Consider the following 26,594-nt stretch of genomic DNA (forward strand, 5'->3'; position numbering starts at 1 on the left):
TTTTTGACTAACAAATGTTTTATTAGAACACTTTTATATAGGGTACTATTACTTAGGTATATCTAAAACAAGTAGTTGTGGAATATTTCCTTGGGTGCCTGAGTTCTCTACAAGAATTTTTAAATTTGTGTTTTCATTTCAACGCTGATCTAAAAATATTAATATGAACAGTTAATTAAGACCACTGTGCTCTGAATATCATGATTTCAAGGCCCTATTTCAAGTTGATGTTTGTATTCATGTTGGGGCTAGATTATAACATACATCTGAATTTGTGACAATTACGAAATAAATGCAAGAAAAAAAAATACTGGAGTTCCCGCTGTGGCTCAGCAATGAACCTGTCTAGTATCCATGAGGATGCGGGTTCGATCTCTGGCCTTGTTTAGTGGGTTAAGGTTCCAGTGTTGCTGTGAGCTATGGCGTTGGTTGCAGATGCGGCTCAGATCTGGCGTTGCTGTGACTGTGGCATAGGCCAGCAGTCGCAACGCAGATTCGACCCCAGCCCAGGAACTTCTGTATGCCGTGGGTATGGCCCTAAAAAGAAAAAAAAGAAAGAAATGTATCTATACTTGATACATGAATTTTATTTTTGTGTTAAGTGAAAGCCTAATGCTGCCAAGTAGTGTGAATAGAGGAAAGGACTGAGTCCTCACACAGCACACAGTAGCATGGGCATGTACACTCCAAAGAATCTCTATAGTTTGGTTTTAGAAAAATAACATCACTCATCACATTAATCCAATGTTTATTTTGATTGTATAGGTATTATATTTATACTATTCTGTATTTAATTGGTTAAAGCATTTTAAACTTCAAAGTTGTAAACATAAAGAACTTATATTTACTGTTAATGGTATATGTTTGATCAAAAGAACACTAAAAATACTAATATTAGGGACAGAAAATGTTTCTTATAGAAGGAATATTCATATGAATAATGAGAAACTGTACAATATAATATACAACTTAAGGCATGGAGTCATAAATTATAATACTACTTCTAGATAAAAGCTCTAAATATGATGTCAAGAACAGGAAACCTAATTTTTTTTGCTTTTTTTTAGGGCCACACTCGTGGCTTATGGAGGTTCCTAGGCTAGGGGTCTAATTGGAGCTGCAGCTACCGGCCTATGCCACAGTAACAGCAATGTGGGATCCAAGCCGTGTCTGTGACCTACACCACAGTTCACGGCAATGCTGGATCCTTAACCCACTGAGCGAGGCAAGGGATCAAACCTGCAACCTCATGGTTACTAGTCAGATTCATATCTGCTGCACCACAACGGGAACTCCAGGAAACCTAATTCTGAACCTTTCCTATTACAGCATTACATATGTAATATGTAATATTAATTTTACAACAATGAAATGCTATGATAGGGTGTTACCTTAACCATTTTTATAATTATGATCATTAGGAGAATTAAAGAAAAACACATACTTTAGAAGGATATCTAAATAACTTCACAAATCCCAAATCATCCCCAGTAGCTAGGACCGTTTTGTCACTGGTGAGGCAAGAGGCAGTTATGTCTGTTACTTCTCCAATTACTGGCCAAATTCCCTCACAGCATAAACCAAGCACACTTGTCCATGATGCCCAACCAATTTTTTCTACCTAAAAAAGAAAAAAAATAATGCTGTAAGTTTATAATATCTAACCCTAAGAAATTAACCAACAAAAAATCTGAATTTTTTTCTTTGTAATAATATATGTCACAAGTAAAATTAAAATTTTAATAAAAACAATTAAATAAATTATTAGTTGTCTTGGTTTTGTAGCTTCCCAAGTTCACTAGTTCCCAAAGAAAAAATTTAATATTATTCAAAACGTATTTATTATATATCCACTGTGTTCTCTAGATGCTGAGCACACAGTGATAATAAATGACTGTTTCTGCCCTGAGAATAATCAGGAAACTCATTATTACACTTCATGTCTAAAGTTCTACTTACACTTCATAAGCATGTTTTCCAATTAATCATTGTTGGAAATTTAGAATTTTACTTGTAGTCCCTCTCCTTATTAAGCTACTTTATGTTAATTTGTTTAGCTTTTCTTCCTTGGCCATATCAAAAAATTTTGTTAATATTGTCAGTCACAAAACTGAACACATTTTTTTCTTTCTCCCTTGAACAGGAATTTTCCAATATGCATCTTAGGCACATGGATTCCGAAAGATTTGACAGACATGTAGTACTTCAATCTGAAACAGCATGTCTTCTACATGCTGCTGCATGCTTCTTGTCCTTTGAGGAAAGTAATTAGAGTAGAGCTAGACATTAAAGAAGCAACTTATTCCTTTTCTTCATACAGCATCTCTTCTTTTACCCATCTTTATAGCCTCAACATAAAAAAGAATATCCATAACGTGAATAATCTGAGAACAGGCTTCTCATGTAACTAAATGTCGGAAGACAGGCACTAGCTTTCTAACCACTCTTAGTCATATCAACATCATTATAAGCATTACTATCTTCCTACCTCTACACTGGGGATTGTTTGCTTTTTCCCTCTGGGAGCTTCAAAGAATAACTGTTCTTTAGCACCAGTGTTGACCTGTAAAAGCTTTCCTTAAAAAAATTAAAAATATACATAGATAAAATATAAATACATATACGATTAATACAATGTTTAATTTTTAGAGGAAAAATTAAGCTTAAACATAAAAAACATTTTTCTCTGCAGTCAACCATATGTAAGATAATTAAATTCATAAATGATTTCATTTTTGTGTGTCTATATATACATATAAACTATTTTTTGTTATTCATATAAAACCCCTAGGGAGTTCCCTTGTGGCTCAGCAGGTTAAGGACCTGCCATTGTCACTGCTGTGGCTCAGGTTGTTGCTGTGGGGTGGGTTTGATCCCTGGCCCAGGAATTGAATGCCACAGGTGTGGCCAAAAACAAAAACAAAAACAAAAAAAAACCCAACCCTAGAAATAAAATGTGAAACACTTTTTTAAAGTAAGTATTTTGGGGAATTCCCATTGTAGCTTAGCGGGTTACAAACCTGACTAGTATCCATGAGGATGTGGGTTCGATCCCTGCCTTGCTCAATGAGTTAAGGATCCTGTGTTGCCATGAGCTGTGGTGTAGGTTGCAGTCATGGCTTGCTCAGATCCCACATTGCTGTGGCTGTGGCGTAGGCAGCCACAGGTCCAATTCAACCCCAAGCCTGGGAACTTCCATTTGCCACAGTTATGGGCCTAAAAAGCAAAAATAAAATAAAATAAAATAATTTTTTTTATCTGTATTTGGAAAACTTTAATTTACAATACTAGATTTATTTTATTTTATTAAGTTTTATCGACATATAGTTGATTTACAAGGGTTGTGATTAGCTGGCTTTTGAACCTCTCCCTCTAACCTAGGGGCTCAGCCCACTGTCAAGGACCAAAGGAGTCTGAGGAGAACAGATTTCAATGCCATATCAACCGACCATTTTTCTCAAGACAACTGGAGCCTCCTACCTCTGAAAATCCCCCTCTTCTCTTCTCTACACTAGTTTCACAATATGACCTCTCATAACTATCAACCAGTCAAAACTGGGAGAAGAGGCAGAGCTGTCTGTACTAGCAATATCTGAATCCCAGCCTAATGTACCATCATTACGATCAAGCTACATTGCTCACAGGTGCATAATGGTGACCAGACATCACGCATGAGCAGTTACATTACCACTATATAATGACGCAGAAGAATGGACACCCATATTCATGTTTCTTGCATTTTCAGGACCTAGGAGGGACTGAACAAGAAGTATACCTGTCCTAGCCTACTCTAGGGACTTTGTCGTATATTAACAGAAAGTTGCCCCTCACCCTGGAGGGCAGTGGAGGGAGACAAGATCCTAAGTTTCTAGAAAGGAAAAACAAGTCACATAAAAAGGATGGAGAATCAGATGGCACAGAGTTTTCAATAGCAACTCTGAAAGCCTAGGGACAATGGAAATTGCATCCAAAATCCCAAGGAAAGAGACTTGCCAACCCAGATTTCTATACCAGCCAAACCATTGCTCTAGAGGAAGAATAGAGTAGACAGTTTCAGATATATGAGATTTCAAAATTTTCCCTCCTATGCTGGCTGTATCCCATTTTTTCCTCCATATCCACTCTCTATCCTTTACCTAGCTCTGTGCCCCAAGACACAGACGCTGTGCACACTGGCTTCTGGTTGGATTCAGCCAGCAGTTGGAAGTATGAGTGGGAAATCAGAGGGCAGGAGAGAATAGTGCTTGAGTTATTTTCTCTGCTTTCTTCCTGATGGCAGAACCACCAACTTCCTAAGTGACTGCCAGAGTGCCTATGATGTGGCCCTCTCCTGTGGCTATGGTACAATACTAGATTTAGAAACAAAAATCTCTAAAAATGGAGCATTTAAAATATTTAGCATTTATCCAAATTAATATGCCATACACTTTAATAAAAAACAAAGATAATCATTAAATCTGTTATATGCCACACATTTTAGTAAAAAACAAAGATAATCATTAAATCTGTTATACAACTACAACAACTTCAGGGAATACATTTTACTGAATGCTGCAAAAATGACATTAAGATATTCATTAACATAATTATTTTCCAAAATTTCAGTTACTATTTATATCAAGCTTATCTGACAAAAACCAAGACAAATGACTAAAAAAAAACTGTATAATATTTAAATTATTTGAAAATTATAGACTTCATCACTTACTGTACTACAATTTGAATTATACTAGAAGTACTGAAAAGTCTAAACTCAACAGCACTCATTTTCAGATGTGAAATAAAGTAGTGGAAAATAATTTTGAGAATAACGTTTGTTTTTCACAATGCTTCTGAATTCATCTGTTGAATAACTTGTTTCTCTAAAAAACAGCTATACTAAGTCAAACTTTCGTCCAGTGGTAAGTTATTTAAATTCTTACCTCTAATATCCCAGTCAATATGGGTTATGTAACTGGTAGCTCCTTTGCATACTCCTACTCGTTTACTACTCAGTACATTGTATATATCTATAAAACTATCATGGGATGCTACGGCAAGATATTTCCCAGAACCTGTAAGAGAAACATATTTGCTTAAATTTTCTGCCTTTAGAAATATTTTTTACACTCCACAGCTAGAGTTAATTTTCTTAATGTTTCTTTTGAGGAACTCTTAGGCGTTTCGTAAGTTGTAACAATACATGTCAAATGATAAACGGTAACATTTTTCAAGTATATTATAATTAACACACGAAATAAACTTTTTAGTATAGTGAAGTAGTTTGGTGGAAAGCAAATATAGAAAATTATATACAAAGTAATTTTGATATTCTTTGCATTTAACCAAAAAAAAAAACCCCACTAAATTCAGAAAAAATGGAAGTAAATCAAAATAGGTACATTTTGCCTCAACATTAGTAATCCTATAACAGATTTTGTCATTGGTAATGAATACATACGAATTGATGAAGCAAAATTAATGTAATTTCAAAAGCATTAAGAATATAATACCCGGAGTTCCTGTCGTGGAGCAGTAGTTGACGAATCTGACTAGGAACCATGAGGTTGCAGGTTCAATCCCTGGCCTTGCTCAGTGGGTTAAGGATCCAGCGTTGCCATGAGCTGTGGTGTAGGTCGCAGACACGGCTCAGATGTGGTGTTGCTGTGGCTCTGGCATAGGCCAGCGGCTACAGCTCTGATTAGACCCCTAGCCTGGGAACCTCCATATGCCACGAAAGCAGCCCTAGAAATGGCAAAAAAAAAAAAAAAAAAAAAAAGAATATAATACTGAAAACAGTCATCCAAACCCTCTTAGGTTACAAATGAGGAAAATAAAGCTCAAAGAAATGCCTTAGCCCAAGTCACACTGAAAATTCAGTGACAAAATTGGAACTAAGCCAGATATTTTGCCAGTGATCTAACATAGGAATTTTACCTCTCACTAGACTGCTTCTTCTGGTCAAAAAACTAAAATTCTGAGATAAAATAACTGTGAAAAAAATTTACACATTGATATATTTACTTATTCATTGCCAGACTCAAGTTAATAATCAAAGATTCAATGAAATCTTACCTGGTGAAAATCGAATATCTGAAATAATATCTTTTCTGTGGTGAAAAGATACAAGATCCTCTAGAGTATCTGCATTTGCCATTAAGAAACTTCCATCATTGAGACCTACAGCTAAAGCTTTACCATCAGGAGAAAAGCAGCAACATCTTCCACCTAAAAGAGAAAGAGAGCACAGGTCAGTAATTTTCCTTTATTTTTTTAAAAAAGTATACACTTAAGGAACCTTTTCAAAGAGGATTCCTATATTTATTATGGCCTCTAATCAATATCAGAATGGAATAAAGATGCAGATAATGAAGTTTTCTAGTGAAATCAGTGGTATAGAATTCTAAGCAATAACCAATACAAACCATTTCCTTTTCAGAATATAACATAAGTGAGTACTGATATTTGCCTTAAAAGAATTAAACTGATAAAAAGAATGAGAGATTTTAAGTAACATAAGAAGTCAATGATGTATGTGAAAATATTTGCTGTTGTTGGGGGAGTTTGCTAACTTCATAGTTTCTATTCAACAAATCAGAAATTTAAGAAATTAGGCCATCTTTACCAAAATGCTTTCAAATAAAAAAAAAATCAGACAGCAATTATTAGTTTAAGCTAGGAATATCTATGCACATTTCAAAAGGATACCTGAAAAATAAAGACATTAATATTATTAAATTACTAATATTATTAAAAAACAAGGGTTGGAGTTCCTGTTGTGGTGCAGCAGAAACGAATCCGACTAGGAACAATGAGGTTGTGGGTTCGATCCCTGGCCTCTCTCAGTGGTTAAGGGTCCGGTGTTGCTGTGAGCTGTGGTGTAGGTTGCAGACCTAGCTTGGATATTGTGTGGCTGTGGCTGTGACTGCGGCTGTGGCGTAGGCCAGAGGCTACAGCTCTGATTTGACCTCTAGCCTGGGAAACTCCATATGTTGTGGGTGTGGCCCTAAAAAGATAAAAAAATAAAATAAAATAAAATAAAAAACAAGGGTTAATGCTGCATTGGCAAAGACAAAAAATGGGCATACCCTGACAGCAAGGGATACAGCAGGCATATTCAAAGCCCTAAGGCTTTTGCTGTCTTGCATAGAATTTAGAGAGGGAGGGTTAGGGTACAGTTGTTGCAGAATGAAAAGTTATAGAATGAATTGAGAATAACCAGTTATTTAATTATCAAAAAATCTCAGATGTGATCTCTGATATTTAAAAGACAAGAAATGATGGTGACCTGGAGGTGATAAAAAGTGGTAGGATTTGTATACATTCTGAAGAAAGAGCTGGCATGACTTTGACCAACTGGAAGTAAAACAGGAGAAAGAGAAAAGCCTAAGCTATGTTTTTGTTTGAATGACAATCTCATTTACTGAGATGGGAAAAACCAAGGGAGGTACAAGTGTTTATTTCTGTACCTGTTAAGAATGCCTATGAGAGGGAGTTCCCATTGTGAACCCAACTAGGATCCATGAGGATGCGGGTTTGATCCCTGGCCTCTCTCAGTGGGTTAAGGATCTGGTGTTGCCATGAGCTGTGGTGTAGGTCACAGAAGCGGATCAGATCTGGCATTGCTGTGGCTGTGGTACAGCCAGCAGCTGTAGCTCCAATTCAAGCCCTAGCCTGGGACCTTCCATATGCTGTGGGTGTGGCCCTAAAAAAAAAAAGACAGAAAGAAAAAAAGAATGCCTATGAGAAATTCAAATGAAGACATCAAGGAACCAGTCTGGAGATCAAAGGAGAATAAGAGCTTAGAGATATACATATGGGAGGTAGTAGCACACGGATAGTAATTACAGCCATGAAACTGGGTAAGAGCTTGTTATTAATTTATTGCCTCTCAGCTCCAAATCCATCATTCCTTTTCCTGCTATATAATTACTAGAGTTGGATCCTATAGACATTCATTTTTTGCCAGCTGACTTGGGTTTGGCCAGTAGAGGGTGCTGGAGGATCCCTGCAAGGCCAAGAGGAAGCAAGGGACTATTCTTCCAGAGTGCTAGAACCAGTAGTAGATCAATGAGAGGACAGGGGTTGGGGGTCTGGGTGGGGAATTTCTCTCCCACAGTAACAGAAGATCTCCTAGATCAGCCCTGTCCAGTTTCTTTTCCACTGGCAAGTTGTGTGTTCCTACCTCTTCAAAGAGATCTGAATCTCAGCCTGGGGGAAGAAGGGAAGGGTCCATGTAAGTTCATCTTCCTTGATCATTGTTCACTAGCCCTATGGGTGGTAGCTGCTTTCTGCAGTTGCTACTTCTCTATCCCTTAGTACCTCTCTCTTACATCTTTTCATAGTTAAACCACCTTTCATTTGTGAATGCTCCATATTAAACTTTCCCTGTTCAAATCACTGGAGTGGTTTCTGTCCCTGATTGATATAGAATTGGTACTAAAGTGGTCACAGGAGATAGACCATTAAAGATGGGATTTTTGGAACTGGTTTAGTCACGCCTTTGAGCCCTTGCCAATGGGAAATGGGATGCTAGCAAACCAAGGTATGCATTGTCCTAACAATTAATTACCCACTGAAGTAAGTGCCCTAGGAGTCCAAGAGGCTGCTGCCCTTGACCGTTACAAAAGTAATGATACTACAAGGACTGTGTTGTGCAAGATTCCACTGAGTGCGTGAAACATTTACAGAAAGAAGTAATAAGCACAGATCCTTTAAATGCTCAGCACAAGTCATGGTCTGAGTAGAGAGAGCTTCCATGAAAAAATCTCTGATATTGCTGAAAATTTACAATATCAACTGAATTCACAGACTCACCAAGTTTCTTATATGAAAGTTAGGGCACTGACTGGAAAAGAAGACAACTCAACTTTGGAATAGGAACATCTGATTGGACTTAGACAAAGTGGAGAATCTTCAACTTCTAAGTTATTTGGCATCTTACTGGCCAGTGCAAATAGCTTGCTCTCCTGTGTCTAAGAAGACTCACCTTCTGAAAGAGATGCCTCACAGGGGATGCTTAACCCTCTGAAGAACCATCACAATCATTCCTTTGATGTCACTAGGCCCCTAACTTAGATCAAATCTCAGTACACTCTGAGGCAGAGGCTGGAAAATTCTTTTTTTTTTTTTTTTTTTTTTTGCATTTTAGGGCCGCACCCATGGCATATGGATGTTCCAGGCTAGGGGTCCAATCGGAGCTACAGCTGCTGGCCTACACCACAGCCACAGCAATGCAAGATCTGAGCCACATCTGCAATCTACACCACAGCTGACAGCAACACCAGATCCTTAACCTACTGAGTGAGGCCAGGGATTGAATCCAAAACCTCTTGGTTCCTAGTCTGAGTCGTTTCCATGATGCCACAACAGGAACTCCTTGGAAATTCTTAAAGGACTAGAGAATAAATATTTTCGGCTTTGCAGAGCATATGGTCTCTGTCACGGTTACTCAACTCTGTGATTGTAGTGCAAAAGACAACAGATAAAAGAACGGCACGGCTGTGTTCTGATAAAACTTCATTTACAAAATCAGGAGGTGGGGTGGAGTTGATCCATGGGCTGACGTCTGATATAGAGGAAGAAATCTAAAAGCTTAAGGAGGTAAAAATGTTGGAGTAGAATTTTCACATGCAAACCGCATACCTTCCCATCAATTACATCCCCTAGAAAAGTCTAGAAAATAGTCCCTTCATAAAAACACTGAGAAATACATTAATTAAGGGAAGCATCTGCATCACTGAAAAGCTCTGTGACTGTCCTCCTTTGTAGGTCAGGAATGGGAGATTTTGCTATTCATATGAACTCCTTGATTTAATAGATAACCCTGGAGAAGCAGATGCCAAGCAGCAGCACTTAACCAACAAAACAAAGTGGATTCTTTTATCAAAAAGGGCAGCAGCAACGTACTAATAATCAGAATACTTGGGCTTGTGGAGATTTTTGTTGGTGGCTAATTAATCATTTTATCTCTGGTGTCTCCAGAGATTAAATAAATAAGTTACTAGATTAGTGTTTGGTCTATTTAATAGAAAAAACTACAGACCTGGTGGCTGACTTGGACTTCAATCATGACAATGCAGAGTGACAGATTCTCAACCACTTTTTAGATCTAGGCCAATTCATCTACTCAGAGCCTCCTGCTTGAAGGGAAGGCCAGGTCCCATTGAGGAAGAACCCTGAGCACTGCTACAAGTACATAAGGTAAAGCTTCCTCCAAGGATCTGTGGCCACTTAGGAGGATGACTGTGAACTGAAGACAAGGAAAGAGCCAACTTTCAAGAATGAGTAGACATGGGCTCTGAATTTACACTAGTTCTTGAGAAAACAAAACGCAGCAGTAAAAGTAGGGCCTTACGGTGATCATGTTATAGATGGAATCACAGTACAATTTTGAATCACAGTGGACCCAAGTGGTCTGTGGAACCCACTGAACTCCTGAATTGGAATAAATATACTTGGCAAATTGTACAATGCTCTATGCTGGCTCTGTTAGCCACGGAGTAAGGGTCATCACAGCAGAAAGAACTAAATAAAAACCCTAGGAAATTTCTCTTTCTACCAAGAAAGTAAACCAGAAACAAAACTGCAAGCCTGAGAATTGCAAAAATCAGTGACATTTTCAAAGATGTGAAATACACAGGAGTGAGAATACCTATCACATCGTTATTCAAACTTGCTTGTTTGGTCTGTGCTGAAATAAGACAGATTTTAGCTAATAGACATGGATAGTAATTTTAATCAGATGGTGATTTTGACTGAAGCTACTCTTCCAGGTGTACTCGTCTAGATTTTTACTAGAACAAATTAACCAAGTCCCTAGCATTCCACATGCAGCTACTGCCCTGGTCAATGCTTTTATCTCCATATCAATTTGTAAAGACCACCAGAAGCAGTTTGCTTTTACCTGGCTTGTATGTGTGAACACCTTCACATCCTTGACTCAGGACTATTTCAACTTTCCTGTTCTTTGCCACAATACAGTCCACAGAGATCCTGATCATCTTGACATTCCACAAAACAGCTCAATGGTCCACTACTTTGATGACATTATGCTGAATGGATCTGGGGAGCAGGAAGCAACACGTACTTTAGATGCCTTAGTAAGACATAAGTGAATCAAGAAAGTGGTGGATAACTTCTACAAAAATCCAGGGACCCTGCCACCTCAGTGAAGTTTATGGGGATCCAATGATCTGGAGTATGTCAAGACACTCCCTCCAATGTGAAAGACAAGCTGCTACGCCTCCCATCACCTACCACAAACTAAAGAAGCAAAATGCTTGGTAGGCCTTTTGGAAAGCAACATATAACAACATTTGAATGAGCTGCTTCTACCTATTAAGTCACTTACAAGCTTCCAGTGGGGACCAGAACAAGAGAAGGCAAGCTGATCTTCCACTCTGGGCCTTACGATCTAGCAGATTCAATGACACCGTGTCTGTGGTAAACAGGGATGCTGGACAGAGCCTCTGGAAAGCTACCAAAGGAGCTATGGCAGATCTCTCAGATTTGGGAGAAATCCATGCCCTCCCTTACAGATAACTATTTCCCCTTTGACAAGTAGCTTCTAGATTGCTACTAGGTCCTATTAGAGAGTAAATGCCTAACTATGGGATCTCGGATGACCATGTGTCCTGAGCTTCCTATTATGAACCGAAAGTTACATGACAAACTTAGCCACTAGCTGGAGGTACACAATAGCAATCTATCATCAATTGGACATTTCAGAAAAGACCAGCTTGGAGAGATCTGGAAGTTACAAGTAATTTGTGTGAATAGCTGGCTCAGAATCCATCAGCAATAATTCCATGCCTCTTCTCTTTCTCAATCTATACCTATAGCCTCACGGATGTTCATTATGATCAGCTGAGGAAGAAAAAAACATTTGAGCCAGATTTACAGATGTTTCTACACAGAATGCTGGTACCCACCTGAAAGCATTACAGCCAAAGTCAGGGGTGACCCTAAGGGACAGTAGTAAAAGTAAAACTTCTCAGAGGGCAGCACTTCAAGCAGTACATCTGGTTTACCATTTTCGTAGTGAGAGATGACTAGATAGACAGATTTACACTGATTGATTAGCAATTGTTAACTATTTGGATGAACATTTAGGGACTGGAAGAAATAAGACTGGAAGACAAGAGACAAGGACATCTGGAAAATTGATGTGTGTGTAAAATTCTCAGAAAGGGTGTAGGATGTGGAGATTTTTGTGTCCTAAGAAATGCCCAACAAAGGTATCCACTGCAGAGGAGGGTCACAATAATCAGACAAAAGAATATCCTCTGTGGACATCAGGCAGCCTCATTTCCTAGCCAGCTAACACTTGCTTAGTGAGCCCAAGATGGCAAGGGCAAAATCTATGCTTGGGTTCAAAAACATGGCTTTCTCTTTACCAAGGCTGAGCTTGCTACCAGTACTGCTGAGTGTCCAATCAGCTAACAGTAGAGACCAACCAACTGAACCTCTGGTATGGCACCATTCCCCAGGGAAACCAGCCAGACACCTGGTGGCATGCTGGTTACACATCCATTATGGAGGGGACAAAGAGTCATCTTCATTGGAATAAACATGAATTCTGGATTTGCCTTCCCTATTCATAGTGCTTCTGCTAGCATCACCACCGGCAAACACACAGGATGCCTTATCCACTGTCATCAAATTCCATACTTCTGATCAAGGAACTCATTTCTTTTTTTTTTTTTGCTATTTCTTGGGCCGCTCCTGCGGCATATGGAGGTTCCCAGGCTAGGGGTTGAATCAGAGCTGTAGCCACAGGCCTACGCCAGAGCCGCGTCTGCAACCTACACCACAGCTCACGGCAACGCCGGATCGTTAACCCACTGAGCAAGGGCAGGGACTGAACCCGCAACCTCATGGTTCCTAGTCGGATTCATTAACCACTGTGCCACGACGGGAACTCCAAGGAACTCATTTCACAGTGAAGGATGTGCAGCATTCGGCTCATACTCATGTAATTAACTGGTTTTATTCACACAACCTCATCACTCACAGAAGGCTACTAAGAGAAAGGTGGAATGGTTTACTGAAAACTAATTTATGGCATCTTTTGGGAAACAACACCCTGAAAGACCAGAATCTGATCTTACAGGATGTGATATATGCTATGAATTACAGACCATTATATGGTGCTACTTCATAGCCGGAATACATGGGTCTAGAAATCAAAAGATGGAGGTAGGAGTGGCTCTTCTCACTATTAAGTCTAATAGTGTCAGGTATTTTTGCTGTAAGCTCCTTTGCTGCAGACACTTTATTGCAAGTATTTTTGCCACAAACATTTTTACCATATGACTGATTGTGAGGTAACTGTGTCATGAAAGATGCAATAACTGACTGACAGTTTGGTTTGACAAGTACAGTACAAAAATGATATACAATAATGATTTCTTACTTTGAAACATAGTATATTGGACGAGAAAGAGGCTAAGGGTCTAATAAGGCACAGAACTGAACGCACAATTCCCATGGAAATTTAGAACATCTATCAAGAGACACATGACAATCCGTGCTCATGGATTAGTAAAATGTCCACACTACACAAAGCAATCTAGAGAGTCAATGTAATCTCTATCAAAATTCCGACATTTTTCACAGACAAAGAACAAAGAATGAAGGAGTTCTCTTGAAGTGCAGTGGGTTAAGTGGCATTGTCACTGCAGTGGTCTGGAACTTCCATATGCCACAGGTGTGGCCAAAAAAAAGAAAAAGGAACAAATAATCCTAAAATATATGTGGCACCACAAAAGACCCCAAGGAGCCAAAGCAATCTTGAGAAAGAAGAAAACTGGAGGCATCACATTCCCTGATTTCAAACTATATAACAAAGCTATAGTACTTAAAAGAGCATGGTACTGGCATAAAAAGAGACACAGATCAATGGAACAGAACAGAGAACCTAGAAATAAACCCAAGCATATATGGTCAATTAATTTACAAAAGAAGTCAAGAATATGCAATGGGAAAAGGACAGTCTCTTCAATTAATTGTGTTGCGAAAATATAATAGCTGCATGCAAAAGAATGAAACTGGAAAAATACCTTATACCATACACAAAAAACTAACTCAATTTGGATTAAAGACTTGAATACAGAACTATGGCATAGTAACTCCTAAAAGAAAACATGGATGATAAGCTCCTTGATATACATTTTGGTGATGATTTTTTGGCTTTGACACCAAAAGCAAACACAACATAAAAAAAAAGGGACTATATCAAATTACAAAGCTTCTGCACAAGAAAGAAAACCATCAACAAAATGAAAAGGTAACCTACTGAATGGGACAAATAATTGCAAATCATATATCTGATAATGGGCTAATATCCAAAATGAATAAAGAATGCAGAGAACTCAACAGCAAACAAACACTCTGATTTAAAAATGAGCAAGAAGACCTGAATTGACATTTTTTTCAAAGAAGTCATACAGATGGCCAACGGGTACATGAAAAGAGACAGTGAAGAGAGTAGTGGCTGCAAGAGACAAGTGGTGGCAGAAGTGGGGAGGTGGAAGAAAAAAATTCAAGTTTGATTACAATTAAAAGCTAAAGCCACAGATGTAAGTTTTTAACAGGAATTTTCATGTATATATACATACATATGTAAGTGCAAAGGCTTGCAAATATTTTAAAAATATTTACAGACATTAAGAATACAGACATTAATTCATGTTGCATATTTATACTTCTGGTTATTCTATAACTAGTTACCAAAAATTGCATTATTTATTTGGCAAAATTCTCACAGGATAGTTTATTTTAATTACAATGACTTATTTATGAAATACTAAGCCTTAGGACCATAATATTAACATATTCATTTTCTGAATAAAAGAATACTTGCTTACTGAATTTTTATAAGAGATAACTGCGTTTTATAATATTTAAACCATTATGGCTTCAGTAATTTTGTTATAATTAAGTCAACCAATATAAAAACTACATATGCCCCTTCAGGGTTATGAAGAGCCACTTGCTTTCTCCTTGAATCAACAATGATGATATAAAAATAAAAGTGATTAGAGAAGAACATTTACTAGAGTTTTTTTTGTTTTTTGTTTTTGTCATTTCTAGGGCTGTACTCACGGCATATGGAGGTTCCCAGGCTAGGGGTCCAATAGGAGCTGTAGCCGCCAGCCTACGCCAGAGCCACGGCAACTCGGGATCCGAGCCATGTCTGTGACCTACACCACAGCTCATGGCAATGCTGAATCCTTAAACCCACTGAGCAAGGCCAGGGATCAAACCCGCAACCTCATGGTTCCTAGCTGGATTTGTTAACCACTGAGCCACGACGAGAACTCCAAGAGAAGAATATTTAAAAACAAAAATACAAAATATGACTTTTCTCTTCAGCCTAATACAAAGATCTACTCCTAGAAGGAGCCAGTAATATCAGCTGATGATTTTTCAGGTCTGATATAAGACATAAACCCAAAGATTCAGGAAGCACAACAAATCCTAAATAGAATAAACAAATAATAAACCATGTACACACACAATGTTATTAAATTTCAGAACTGCAGAACAATGTAAAAGAGAACAACGGAAACCAGAGGAATAATAACTCTTACTCAAGAACTCTAGAAGCAATTAAATTATCATTCAAGAATGACAGTAAAAAAATCAAAATATGTTCAGACTAGTAGTATAACAAGGGGGGGGCAGTGGTAATAATTCACCCTGAGTGGTAATATTGCCTATCAAAAATTTTAAAAATAATGAAACAATAAAAATAAATTTGCTTTTAAGAATTTCAATAAGTGATTAAATATTTCTGCTTCTAAAACAGGCCATCTCACTGCCATAGTCTTATATACCACTTGTTCATCCAAAGGAAGATGAGAGAATTTATGACAAATCTTTATTATTAACCCTAAAACTGTATTTTAGAAGAAAATGAGAAAAGAAAAAGTTTGGGATACAAGAAGAAAAGGTGAACAAAGAAATGTGTAAGCATAGATAAACCTAATACTGATGCATAAAATAATAATAATGTCCAATTGAAGGGCAGTTTAAAAAAAGAGAGATCCTCAAAAAATTAAAAATATAACTACCATAGGATCCAGTAATTACATTTGTGGCTATTTGTCTGAAGAAAACAAAAACACTAACTCAAAAGATTTATGAATCCCCATGTTCACTGCAGCATTATTCACGATAGTCAAGATATGGAAATAACCTAAGTATCCACGAATGGATGAATGGATAAAGAAAATGTGGTATAGATACATCTCTATGTAACTCTCTATATATGTATACATAACTATACATACTGGAATATTATTCAGTCATCAAAAGAATGAACTCTTGCCACTGGCAACAGCATGGATGGAGGTTGAGGGCACTGTCCTTAGTGAAATAAGTCAGAGAGACTTATTTTTATTATGAAATCTAAAAAAAAAAAAGCTCAAAGATACAGAGAACAGATTGGTAGCTGGGAGTGGCAGGGGTGGAGGATGGGCAAAATGGATGAAGGGAATCAAAAGGTACACTTTCAGCTATAAAATAAGTAAGTCATAGAGATGTACATCATAGTGACTAAAGTTAATAAAATTGTATATCTGGAAGTTACTGCGAAAGCAAATCGTAAAAGTTCTCATCATAATAAAAGAAATTTTTATTGTGTTGTAATGTTATTATGGTGACTAATTCACAATATTTAGAAATACTAGATCAATATGTTGTACACCTGAAACTAACATAAAGTTCTATGTCAATTATACTTTAATTTAGAAAAGAAAAAATCTGATTAGGTTATTAAAAGCAAGTGTATTCCAAATTCGACTGGTCAGGACTTAATTGACTTGTGAAGGAAAGAACTTTTGGCACAGTGGTTTTCCGTGCACAAAGAGGTGTGACTGTGATTTTGGAACCTTATTATAACCGTTTACATTGAAAGTTCACAAGTACAGGGCTCAGCTGTGGCTGTGGTAGTGGCTCAGTGGTAACAAATCTGACTAGTATCCATGAAGATGTGGGTTCCATCCCTGGCCTCGCTCAGTGGGGTTAAGGATCTGGTGTTGCTGTGGGCTGTGGTGTAGGTCACAGATGTGGCTTGGATTCTGCCTTGGTATGGCTGTGGTGTAGCCTGGCAGTTGCAGCTCTGATTTGACTTGTAGCCTGGGAACTTCTACATGCTGCAGGTGCAGCCCTCAAAAGACAAAAAAAAAAAAAAAAAAAAAAAAAAGGAAAGAAAGAAAGAAAGACAGTTCAAGTACAAAATCACAGATAATTCTCTCTAGTTTCCAAGAAAAAAAAAAGAACCCAAAGGAAAACAACATACACACATACATACATACACACACACACACCAACACATCAGAGAATGAAAATGCTGGACATCAATAACTTTAAAAAAAAAAAAAAAAGGGAAAGACCGTGACTGGAGTTCAAGTGTTCTAGAGATTCTGATTAACTTCAGGTTTTTGGTTAAGTATCTTTATTAAATATTTAACAATAATCCTAGAAGATAAGAATAGACTCAACTTTTAAGTCAATAGTAGGAAGTAAAAATAAATCAACTGACTGAATTGCAACATGTTACCTAACTTAAACTTGACCTTTCTATTGCTAGGCAATTCTTTCCTTCATCAGCTCATTCTATCCCATTTCTTACAGTCTCAATTTCCAACTATTTCAGAGTACTCCTACAATATCCCCATGCTATAACATTCCCTGCCACTCTTCTAAGAAGTTTGAAGCTATCTGTATATCCTCATCTGGTCTAACAGTAACAGCCTTGTTCCAACAGCTGAAGAAGCCCTTGTCGTTCTGTATTGACAGGGTAGCCTCATTTGCCTCCTACAGATATGCTCCATTCTGTTTCATACTAAAATATCCTCCCCTTTTAAGGTAAGGCCTTCTTAGTTTCCGGTTTTGAATTACATATAATCCATAGTCACAGACGGTAGAAAACTTAGCTTCTGCTTCCTTCCTATATTCTTTTCCCAAAATGATACTGAAAACTGGCTCAGGACAGGCATGATCATAGGAAGTTTCATAAAGCAAAGACTAAGTATAATTAATTTTCTTTACATAGGATCATCAAGTGGACACAGAATAAATATTTAAAGTCTTATTTTTTTTCTTTTTTTTACAGCAGCACCTGCAGCACATGGAAGTTCCCAGGCCAGGGGTCAAATTGGAGCTACAGCTGAAGCCTACGCCACAACCACAGCCACACCAGATCTGAGCCACATCTGTGACCTACACCACAGCTTATGGCAATACCAGATCCTTAACCCACTGAACGAGGCCAGAGATCAAACCAGCAACCTCACAGAGACAATGTTGGTTCCTAACCTGCTGAGCCACAAAAGGGAACTGAACTCTTTTTTTATATACCTACTATCACTGTCTTACATTTGTAAAGGTTAGAAAATTGTGACAATTTACACTCAAATCTGAGAGCCACTTACCCTTTTTCAGTTTCCGGACAGCCAACATACAATGACTAGGAGAGAGATCCCATATTCTTAAAGTTTTATCATCACTTACAGTAGCACAGATGGGCAGATAAGGATGTGTAGCCAAACCCCATACTTCTCCTTCCATATGCCCCTATGAAGAAAACATAGTTAAGATCAATTTAACCTAAAGATATCTGTAGTTAGACAAATATTTGTAGTTAAAGACAACGTTCAATAATACATGATAATGACAGGCTAATGAATAATAGATAAACCTAATAAGTTTTCTCTTTATTTTTTGAAAACACCTTAAAATACCTTTGTAACAACTTTATCATCACAGTTTCAATATAATCAAGTTACCATTGAAGTCAGCTTCAAAACTGTATGCCATTTACTGGGTGGAAAAACAGGAATTGGCTGCCCTGAAATGTTAATAATTGCCATACAGAAGGGACTTCCTGCATGATAGAGCAAGGAGTGCTACAGACCTGCTCATCAGTGAAACTGGTGGAAATCATTAAAAAAAAATTAAGTCTCTGGAAATTGTTTCAAGGAGCTACAACAAATGAAGAAACATTTACTCAAGAAAATCTGCTAAATTTCATTAAGAACTGTAAAAGTTTTTCTATTTAAACCAAGACTTACTCCTTTTCTTCCTCATCCCAACTCACTGACATGAAAATTATAAAACATTGCTGAAAAAGCTAAAGATCTAAATAAATAGAAAGATCCCATGTTCATGGATCAGAAGATTTAATATTGTTAAGAGGCACTAGAGTTTCCAGACTGATGCATAAATACTGCTGCTACACTGTTGTATATGGGGGTTTTCTGCAGGATATATATATATGCATTCTCACTTCTCACACTCTTAATTACTATAGTTTTATATTATCTTTATTCCTAGCATGGAGAGTTTCTCAAAAATTTCTTAACTATTTTTGAATACAGTTTCTCTTCTACATGAATAAAAAAAAAATCTTTCCAGAATTTGTGAAAAATTTCATTAGGATTTGGATTATGATCATACCAAATTTTTAACTTACTGAGATCTTTTATGTCCTTATTAAATGTTATCATATACTTTTTTTTTTTTTTTGGTCTTTTTACCTTTTCTAGGGCTGCACCCCGGGGGCATATGGAGGTTCCCAAGCTAGGGGTCTAATCAGAACTGCAGCCGCCAGCCTACGCCAGAGCCACAGCAACTCGGGATCCGAGCTGCATCTGCAACCTACACCACAGCTCATGGCAATGCTGGATCCTTAACCCACTAAGCAAGGCCAGGGACCGAACCCGCAACCTCATGCTTCCTAGTTGGATTCGTTAACCACTGAGCCACAAGGGGAACTCCTGTTATCGTTTTCTTAATATAAGTATTGCATATTTTTAGCCATATTTATTTCTGGTTACTATACAGTTTTCTTTGTATCATTTTGGTATCATTTTCTAACTGGTCATTGCTAATATGTGGAAATAATTCTATATGGTGATTTTGTATATGTACATTTTATAGGACTCCTTAGTTAGTTCTAACAATTTTTTAGTTTATTCTCTTGAATATGCAAGGCATAGGGTTATAATATCTGCCAATACTGACATCCATCTAGTGTTACTCATTTGTTTCCAACACTTATACCTTCTTTGTCTTGTTTTGTTTTACTGGATTGGCTAAAACCTTATATACAATTTTGGACAATAATGGTGAAATCTGTTATCCTTGTCTTGTTCCTGATATTTAGGAGACAGTAAATATTTGAAAATCTTAAACTTTCTATAATAAATATCAAAAAGTAATAGGATGTCATTTATGACTTCTAAAAATCTTTTCTCACAATTATGAAGTTGTCTGTGTTTTTGAATAGGTCCATCTATGGATTCATCTGTAAAAGTGTATTTGTGTTAGAGTTCCTGCTGTAGCACAGTGGGTTAAGAATCTGACTGCAGTGGCTCTGGTTCAGATCTGCACAGTGGGTTAAAGGATCCAGCACTGCTGCAGCTGCGATGTAGGTCACAAGATGCAGCTTGGATTCAATCCTCAGCCTCAGAACTTCCACATGCCATGTGTGTGGCCATAAAAAAAATGTATTTGTGTTAATAGATCATAAAGACATTAACACAACTCTGTCACCTTTTTACTTAAAAGGATTATTATGATGCTGAAATTAAAAAGTAAGACACGAAAGTTTGACAGTTAATTTAATAAAAAATGTTTTGTTATTTGCTTACAAATTTACCTTATTATATCAGGATAATACATTAACATTAAAGCATATGCAGTGTTCTCATCTATATGTGATCTTTAGTATATAAGAGTGAAGTGGGGGTTGGAGAAGAAATCAGTCTGTATTAAGAAAGAAGATAATTCTTTTGCAGGGTAAAAAGTGAATCCAGAAAGTATTCCTATACAGACATGGATGAGGACAATTTTTCATTAGGACAGATCTACCTCACCTGCCATGTTTTATAGTATGGAAAACATAATAAACATAGGAAACACAAACCTAAAAAATTGATACAACATTCCTGATGGAAATGTTAAAGAAGAGCTAATCCTGCTGTTACATTTTATATTTCTACTACACAATTCTTTTTACTTCTGGACTTTTAACATATCTTCACTGATAAATATTTTCAGTAATAAAATTTTAGTATACATTCTTTTTTTAACTTTTCTATGTGATAAACTTGAGAAAAAATGAACTAAACTGAAGAGTTTCATTGAAAAACAAATGCCTTGGGTTCAACAATATACTTCAAAAAAATAAAATTAAATATGAAATAAATGGACTACATTAGATTAGTTACAACTGGCTTTTCTTTCTATTGGTTCCGTGTTTTGCAGTAAGAAAGTACTGAAAATACTGGCAAATATTCCACACAATAGCATGCATATTTACTTACTGCATCTACTCAGTTATAATTACATTTAAAACTCCTTATAAATATTAACACTAACAAATATTTCCCTAATTAATTTAACATTTTTCACCACTGCCAACTTTTGGCTCTTATGTATTGAATCAATTTATACAAAGGAGAAAAAAATGCACATTAAAAATTTTAAATTACCTGGACCAGAAGCGTTATTGGGCCACTTTTATCCACTTCGAGTATTTCACCATTCTTTGTGCCAACTAAAATATGACCATGTCCTAATGATATCGCACGTATAGATGGGTTATCTTCCAAGAGAAGACCTAAGCGTTAAATGGAGATGTTCTCTAGGTATGAAGTTACTAGACTACAAAGAGGTATATATTGCCAATGATGCTATTTTGACAATGCAAATCATATTACAAAGTTGCTTCCTCCTATACTTTAAGTACTCTAATAAATGCACCACATTTTCCCAGATCACTCACTCTGTTAATCTCAAAAGTACCACTTACATACTACATTTCTATGGTTCTATATAATCCCACATCCCCTACTACCGTTCTGACAACTGTTTCTTTTCCTTTTACATTTGCCCCTTATCCATCTCCTGATCCTCTTAGAACATGTACAATATTCTGGTTAGAAATTTTAATTCAATTCATTAAGATTAATTATGTTTACTGTGTTCCAGGTAGGCTTCAGAGGTATACTGGTAAATGTGATAGAGTCAAGCTCCTGTCCTCACAGAGCATACAGTGAAGAAAACAGATCCAATGTGAGAACATAATTAAAAAGGAACAAAAGGGGAATTTAACCTTTTGGGGGGAGGTATGGGAGAGGAAGAAATCACTCTAGACGAAATAATGACTGAGATCTGAAAAACGAGTATATAGTCAAGTAACTGGAGGAAGCAGGAGGGAGGAGAAAGGGAAAACTCTAGGCCAAAGTGAAAGCACAAAGAAAGGCCTGGAGGTCAGAGATGGTGTGACAGAGTGCAGTAATACACTGAGAGAAAAGACAAAGGAAGAAGAAAGAGCCTGCAAGGCTAGAGAGGGAGAGTCAAAAAACACCAGGTGAAACAAAAGGCCAAGTTTGAAAACAAATCCCTGACTGGAGGTAAATGTGACACTTAACAAGGCAATTTTCTTTGAAGAATTAAAAATGTTAGAAATTAATTATTAATAATCTTGCATTTGTTTATATTTTACTATGTGTATCACTGAAAAGAGATTTTGAAGGGACAGCAATGATTCTGGCATCCAGTTAAGTGGCTTCTCTTATAGAACTCTGATGCCTATCTAGTAAAGAAGGAAAAATACATTCCAAGTGTTCCATTTCAGTGATCACCCATGTTAATGAGCAATTAATCTTTTTTTCCTACAAAGTAAATTAAATCTCAAGTCACCTTTTGATCCTGGGGCCAAAGCAGCTCTTTTTATAGCATAGGTCTTTAGACATCTTTCAAAAGAGTCATCCCAAAGAGCTACCACCCCGTCTTTTCCTCCAGTTACAAATCCCTATGAAAGCAAAAGGTTTAAGTTAATAAAGATCTAAATGTTATAAAAAATAATAACCTTTTTTATACTGAAAAATGCTAGAAGAAAGAACATTTATAGCCAGAAGTTACAGTCTGAAAAAACATAAGTTAGCATAAGAATCCATGACGTTTTTAAAACATGAACAAAGAATCTGCAAAAAAAAATTTACATCGACACTAAACATTCTACTTTTAGGATAAGATTTAAAACACAGTTTGGAATCACAGAGTAGCTCTACTACTTTCAGCAAGTTAACATATATTCTCCCAGAGTCTTCATAATCCCATCCTTTAAAAAGAGAGGATAATAATAGTAGCTACCTCATAGGATACAGGGATTATATATAAAGTACTCAAACAATTTTTGACACATATTAAGTGATTAATAAATATAAAGCTAATTTTTTTTTTTTTTTTTTTTTTACAGCAGACCTATTTCACTCTGTGTTAAGGAGTTTGCACAGAGGAAGAAAATACAGTCAGGAAGACTCCAGCTCACAGAGTTTTATTGGGTAGCTCAGCCAAGTAGAAAGGTAGTGTTCCTTTACTTGTGAAATGTTGTGCACTGCATGTTCAACTTAAGTTTAACAAAATATCATTAGGTTACTTACTTTCTCCAATGCATGCATACTGAACACTGGCCCATCATGTGCTTTAACTGTTTTTACAAGAAAGACATCTCTCCAGATACACACGTCTCCTGTGGATGTTCCAGAAAAAGCCATCTCTTCAGTCCATCCATACACTGCACACATCATTGTGTCATTTTTCCCCAGTGTGCCTACGTAGCCTTTTCTTCCAATCAATCCTCCCCCTGGTTCATAAAAAATATTATGAAAGTACCACTTTCAAAATGTATAAAGTATAAAGCAATAACATTTCTTTTCTACTGTTGTTCTTGCTTAAAGAGAAAGACATAACGATAAGAGTTAAGGAAAAAAATACAGGTCTCTCAGTCAGTGACTTGGGCAGCACTTTGCTTGGCTGAGGCAGCCACACCCACGGCTGCTTTACAGCCATAGCTTTTTGGATAAACAAAAATATATGCTAAGTCAGTTTTAATCAGTTTTTTGACTAATTAAAAATTATATTGACATATTTAATACAAAAAGTAACAAAAGCAATACAATAAACTCTTCTATATCAATTATCAACTTACATAAAATTACTAAAACAACCAAAAACGTATGCCATCCCATCTCCCTTCTTCACCCTCTACTATTCTGAATGTGATATTATTCTCACACATTGCTTTACATATATTTTACTACTTATTTATGAATTCTTAGATAACATGTCATATTATTTTTCCTGTTTAAAATTTTTTTACAAATACCATCCTGTATGTATTCTCGTGCATCTTGGTTTTTTAACCAACAATTAGTGGTTAAAATAAATAAAAAGATAAAAAATTTTAGTGCTGCACCCGTGGCATATGGAGGTTCTCAGGCTAGGGGTCTAATTGGAACTGTTGCCACCAGCCTACGCCAGAGTCATGGCAACGCCAGATCCCAGCCGTGTCTGCAACCTACACCACAGCTCACAGCAATGCCAGATCCTTAACACACTGAGCAAGGCCAGAGATTGAACCCACAACCTCATGGTTCCTAGTTGGATTCATTTCCACTGCACCACGATGGGAACTCCATGTGGTAGAGTTTTATACATATTGATTTGTACTTCTAGAAAACTCATTTTCAAAACGATGTAGCTTTCCATTATATAAATATAATTTTTTCCTATCAGTGGGGACTTAATAAAGTGGCTTCCAAGATGTTGCTATTGAAATGATGCTGCTAAACATTCTTGCCAGGGCTTCTTCTATAAAAGTGCAAGAGGAGGAGTTCCTGTCGTGGCGCAGTGGTTAACAAATCTGACTAGGAACCAAGAGGTTGCAGGTTCGATCCCTGCCCTTGCTCAGTGGGTTAAGGATCCAGCGTTGCCGTGAGCTGTGGTGTAGGTTGCAGACATGGCTCGGATCCCACGTTGTTGTGGCTCTGGCGTAGGCCGGCAGCTACAGATCTGATTGGACCCCTAGCCTGGGAACCTCCATATGCCGTGGGAAGCGGCCCTAGAAAAGGCAGAGACAAAAAAGAAAAAAAAAAGTGCAAGAGGAATGGTGATAGTGTATGTGCAAAAGGAAATGCATATGGATGAGAGGTATCATCTCTTGCCTAATTGTTCTCCAAAGATGATACCCAATGTATACTCCCATTAACAATAAAAGGACTTCCTGTGGGTTCCCCTTGATATTATCAGACTGGGAGGTGTGAAATACCAAATGAATTGTATTGTGGTTTTAATTTGCATTTCTCTAATTATCAATGAGCTTTATTATAATTTCCTATTTTTATTAGTCATTCATTACCTATTGATATCTTTCGCCCATGTTCCCAAATGACTCATTCATTTTTTTATTCAAGAAATACATATGCTATACACAATTCAAGGGAGAGGGGGTAGAGTTCTGAACAAAAGAGACAAGACAACAAAATTCCCTGCTTTTATGGAGCTTCTGGGTAAAAGACTGTCAATAAACATGACAAATAGGTAAAATGTGCAGCACATAAGACAACAATGGGTGCTATGGAGAGAATGCAAACACACAAGGGAGGTAAGAAATAAGAGGGGCTCATTTTAAGAAGGGTGATTAAGAAAGGCCTCACCGAGAAGCTGGTATCTATACACGAAGACCCAAAGGAGGTAGGAAGAGCAAGCCACACAAAAAGAATGCTCAAGACAGAGGGATCAGGAGTTCCTATTGTGGCTCAGTGGGTTAAGAACCCAATGTGGTGTCCATGAGCATGTGGGTTCCATCCCTGGCCTTGCTCAGTGGGTTAAGGATCCAGTGTTGTTGCAAGCTATGGTATAGGTTGCAGATGTGGCTTGGATCCAATGTTGCCGTGACTGTGGCTTAGGCCAGCAGGTGCAGCTCCAAGTTGACCCCAGCCAGGAACTTCCATATGCCACAGGTGTGGTCATAAAGAGGAAAAAAGAAAAAGAACTAAAACAGAGGGATCAGCAAACACAAAGCCCCCAATGCAGGAACCTAACAAGAATCTTCAAAGAACAACTAGGGAGGCCAGAATGGAGTAACAAAGAAGGTAAATGTTTTTTATCTCTTCATGAGATGAAAAACATCTGGGTGGTGGAAGACAAGATTTGGCACATCATTTATTACCAAGTTCATTCTGATTTCTGAGTTGAGAGTAATTTGAATAGTGGCAGGGTTGAAAAGAGTTAGAAGGCTATTTTGGAGTTCCCGTCGTGGCACAGTGGTTAACGAATCCGACTAGGAACCAAGAGGTTGCGGGTTCGATCCCTGCCCTTGCTCAGTCGGTTAACGATCCGGCGTTGCTGTGAGCTGTGGTGTAGGTCGCAGACGCGGCTCGGATCCCGTGTTGCTGTGGCTCTGGTGTAGCCCAGTGGCTACAGCTCCGATTGGACCCCTAGCCTGGGAATCTCCATATGCCGCAGGAGCAGCCCAAGAAATAGCAAAAAGACAAAAAAAAAAAAAAAAAAAAAAAAAAGAAGGCTATTTTAATCATCTGGGCAAATGATAAGGGTGGCACGGGCCTGGGGTAGATGGAAGATAATGAAAAGTAGTCATGTTCCAAATGTATTCACAATACTGTCTTTTCTTAACATGGCAGCCAGAGTTGTTAATGAACTTGCAAGCACTGAGGGAGGAAAATTAGACTCCTCTCAAAATAATAAGATAAACTGTAAATTCAAAGTGTACACAACTGTGTGGTGTTTCAGTG

General features: G+C 37.4%; 1 protein-coding gene across 24 annotated transcripts in view; it reads right to left on the bottom strand.

The window, feature by feature from the left end:
* Positions 1–26,594, bottom strand: part of EML5 (EMAP like 5) — a 195,272-nt gene that overhangs the window by 54,795 nt on the left and 113,883 nt on the right. For 19 of the 24 annotated variants that reach the window (XR_014811251.1, XR_014811248.1, XR_014811250.1 and 16 more), the window contains 8 exons: positions 23,442–23,644; positions 22,699–22,810; positions 21,486–21,613; positions 18,423–18,564; positions 6,055–6,207; positions 4,923–5,054; positions 2,489–2,577; positions 1,445–1,621 (listed from right to left, as the gene is read on the bottom strand). Coding sequence is in view for 11 of the 24 variants with exons in the window: in XM_084969970.1 (XP_084826096.1) it covers positions 1,445–1,621; positions 2,489–2,577; positions 4,923–5,054; positions 6,055–6,207; positions 18,423–18,564; positions 21,486–21,613; positions 22,699–22,810; positions 23,442–23,644 (1,136 nt within the window). In the remaining 13 variants the exon portion in view is untranslated. Of the gene's footprint in view, positions 1–1,444; positions 1,622–2,488; positions 2,578–4,922; positions 5,055–6,054; positions 6,208–10,889; positions 11,044–18,422; positions 18,565–21,485; positions 21,614–22,698; positions 22,811–23,441; positions 23,645–26,594 lie in introns of those variants that run through there. The other 5 variants (XR_014811253.1, XM_084969971.1, XM_084969968.1 and 2 more) reach the window with 3 other exon arrangements.

The sequence above is a fragment of the Sus scrofa genome, chromosome 7 (assembly GCF_054392235.1).
Source record: "Sus scrofa isolate SSC_HxYL_T2T_F1_AM1 chromosome 7, Sscrofa_HxYL_maternal_Yorkshire_Landrace_v2.0, whole genome shotgun sequence".
Lineage (NCBI taxonomy): Eukaryota > Metazoa > Chordata > Mammalia > Artiodactyla > Suidae > Sus > Sus scrofa.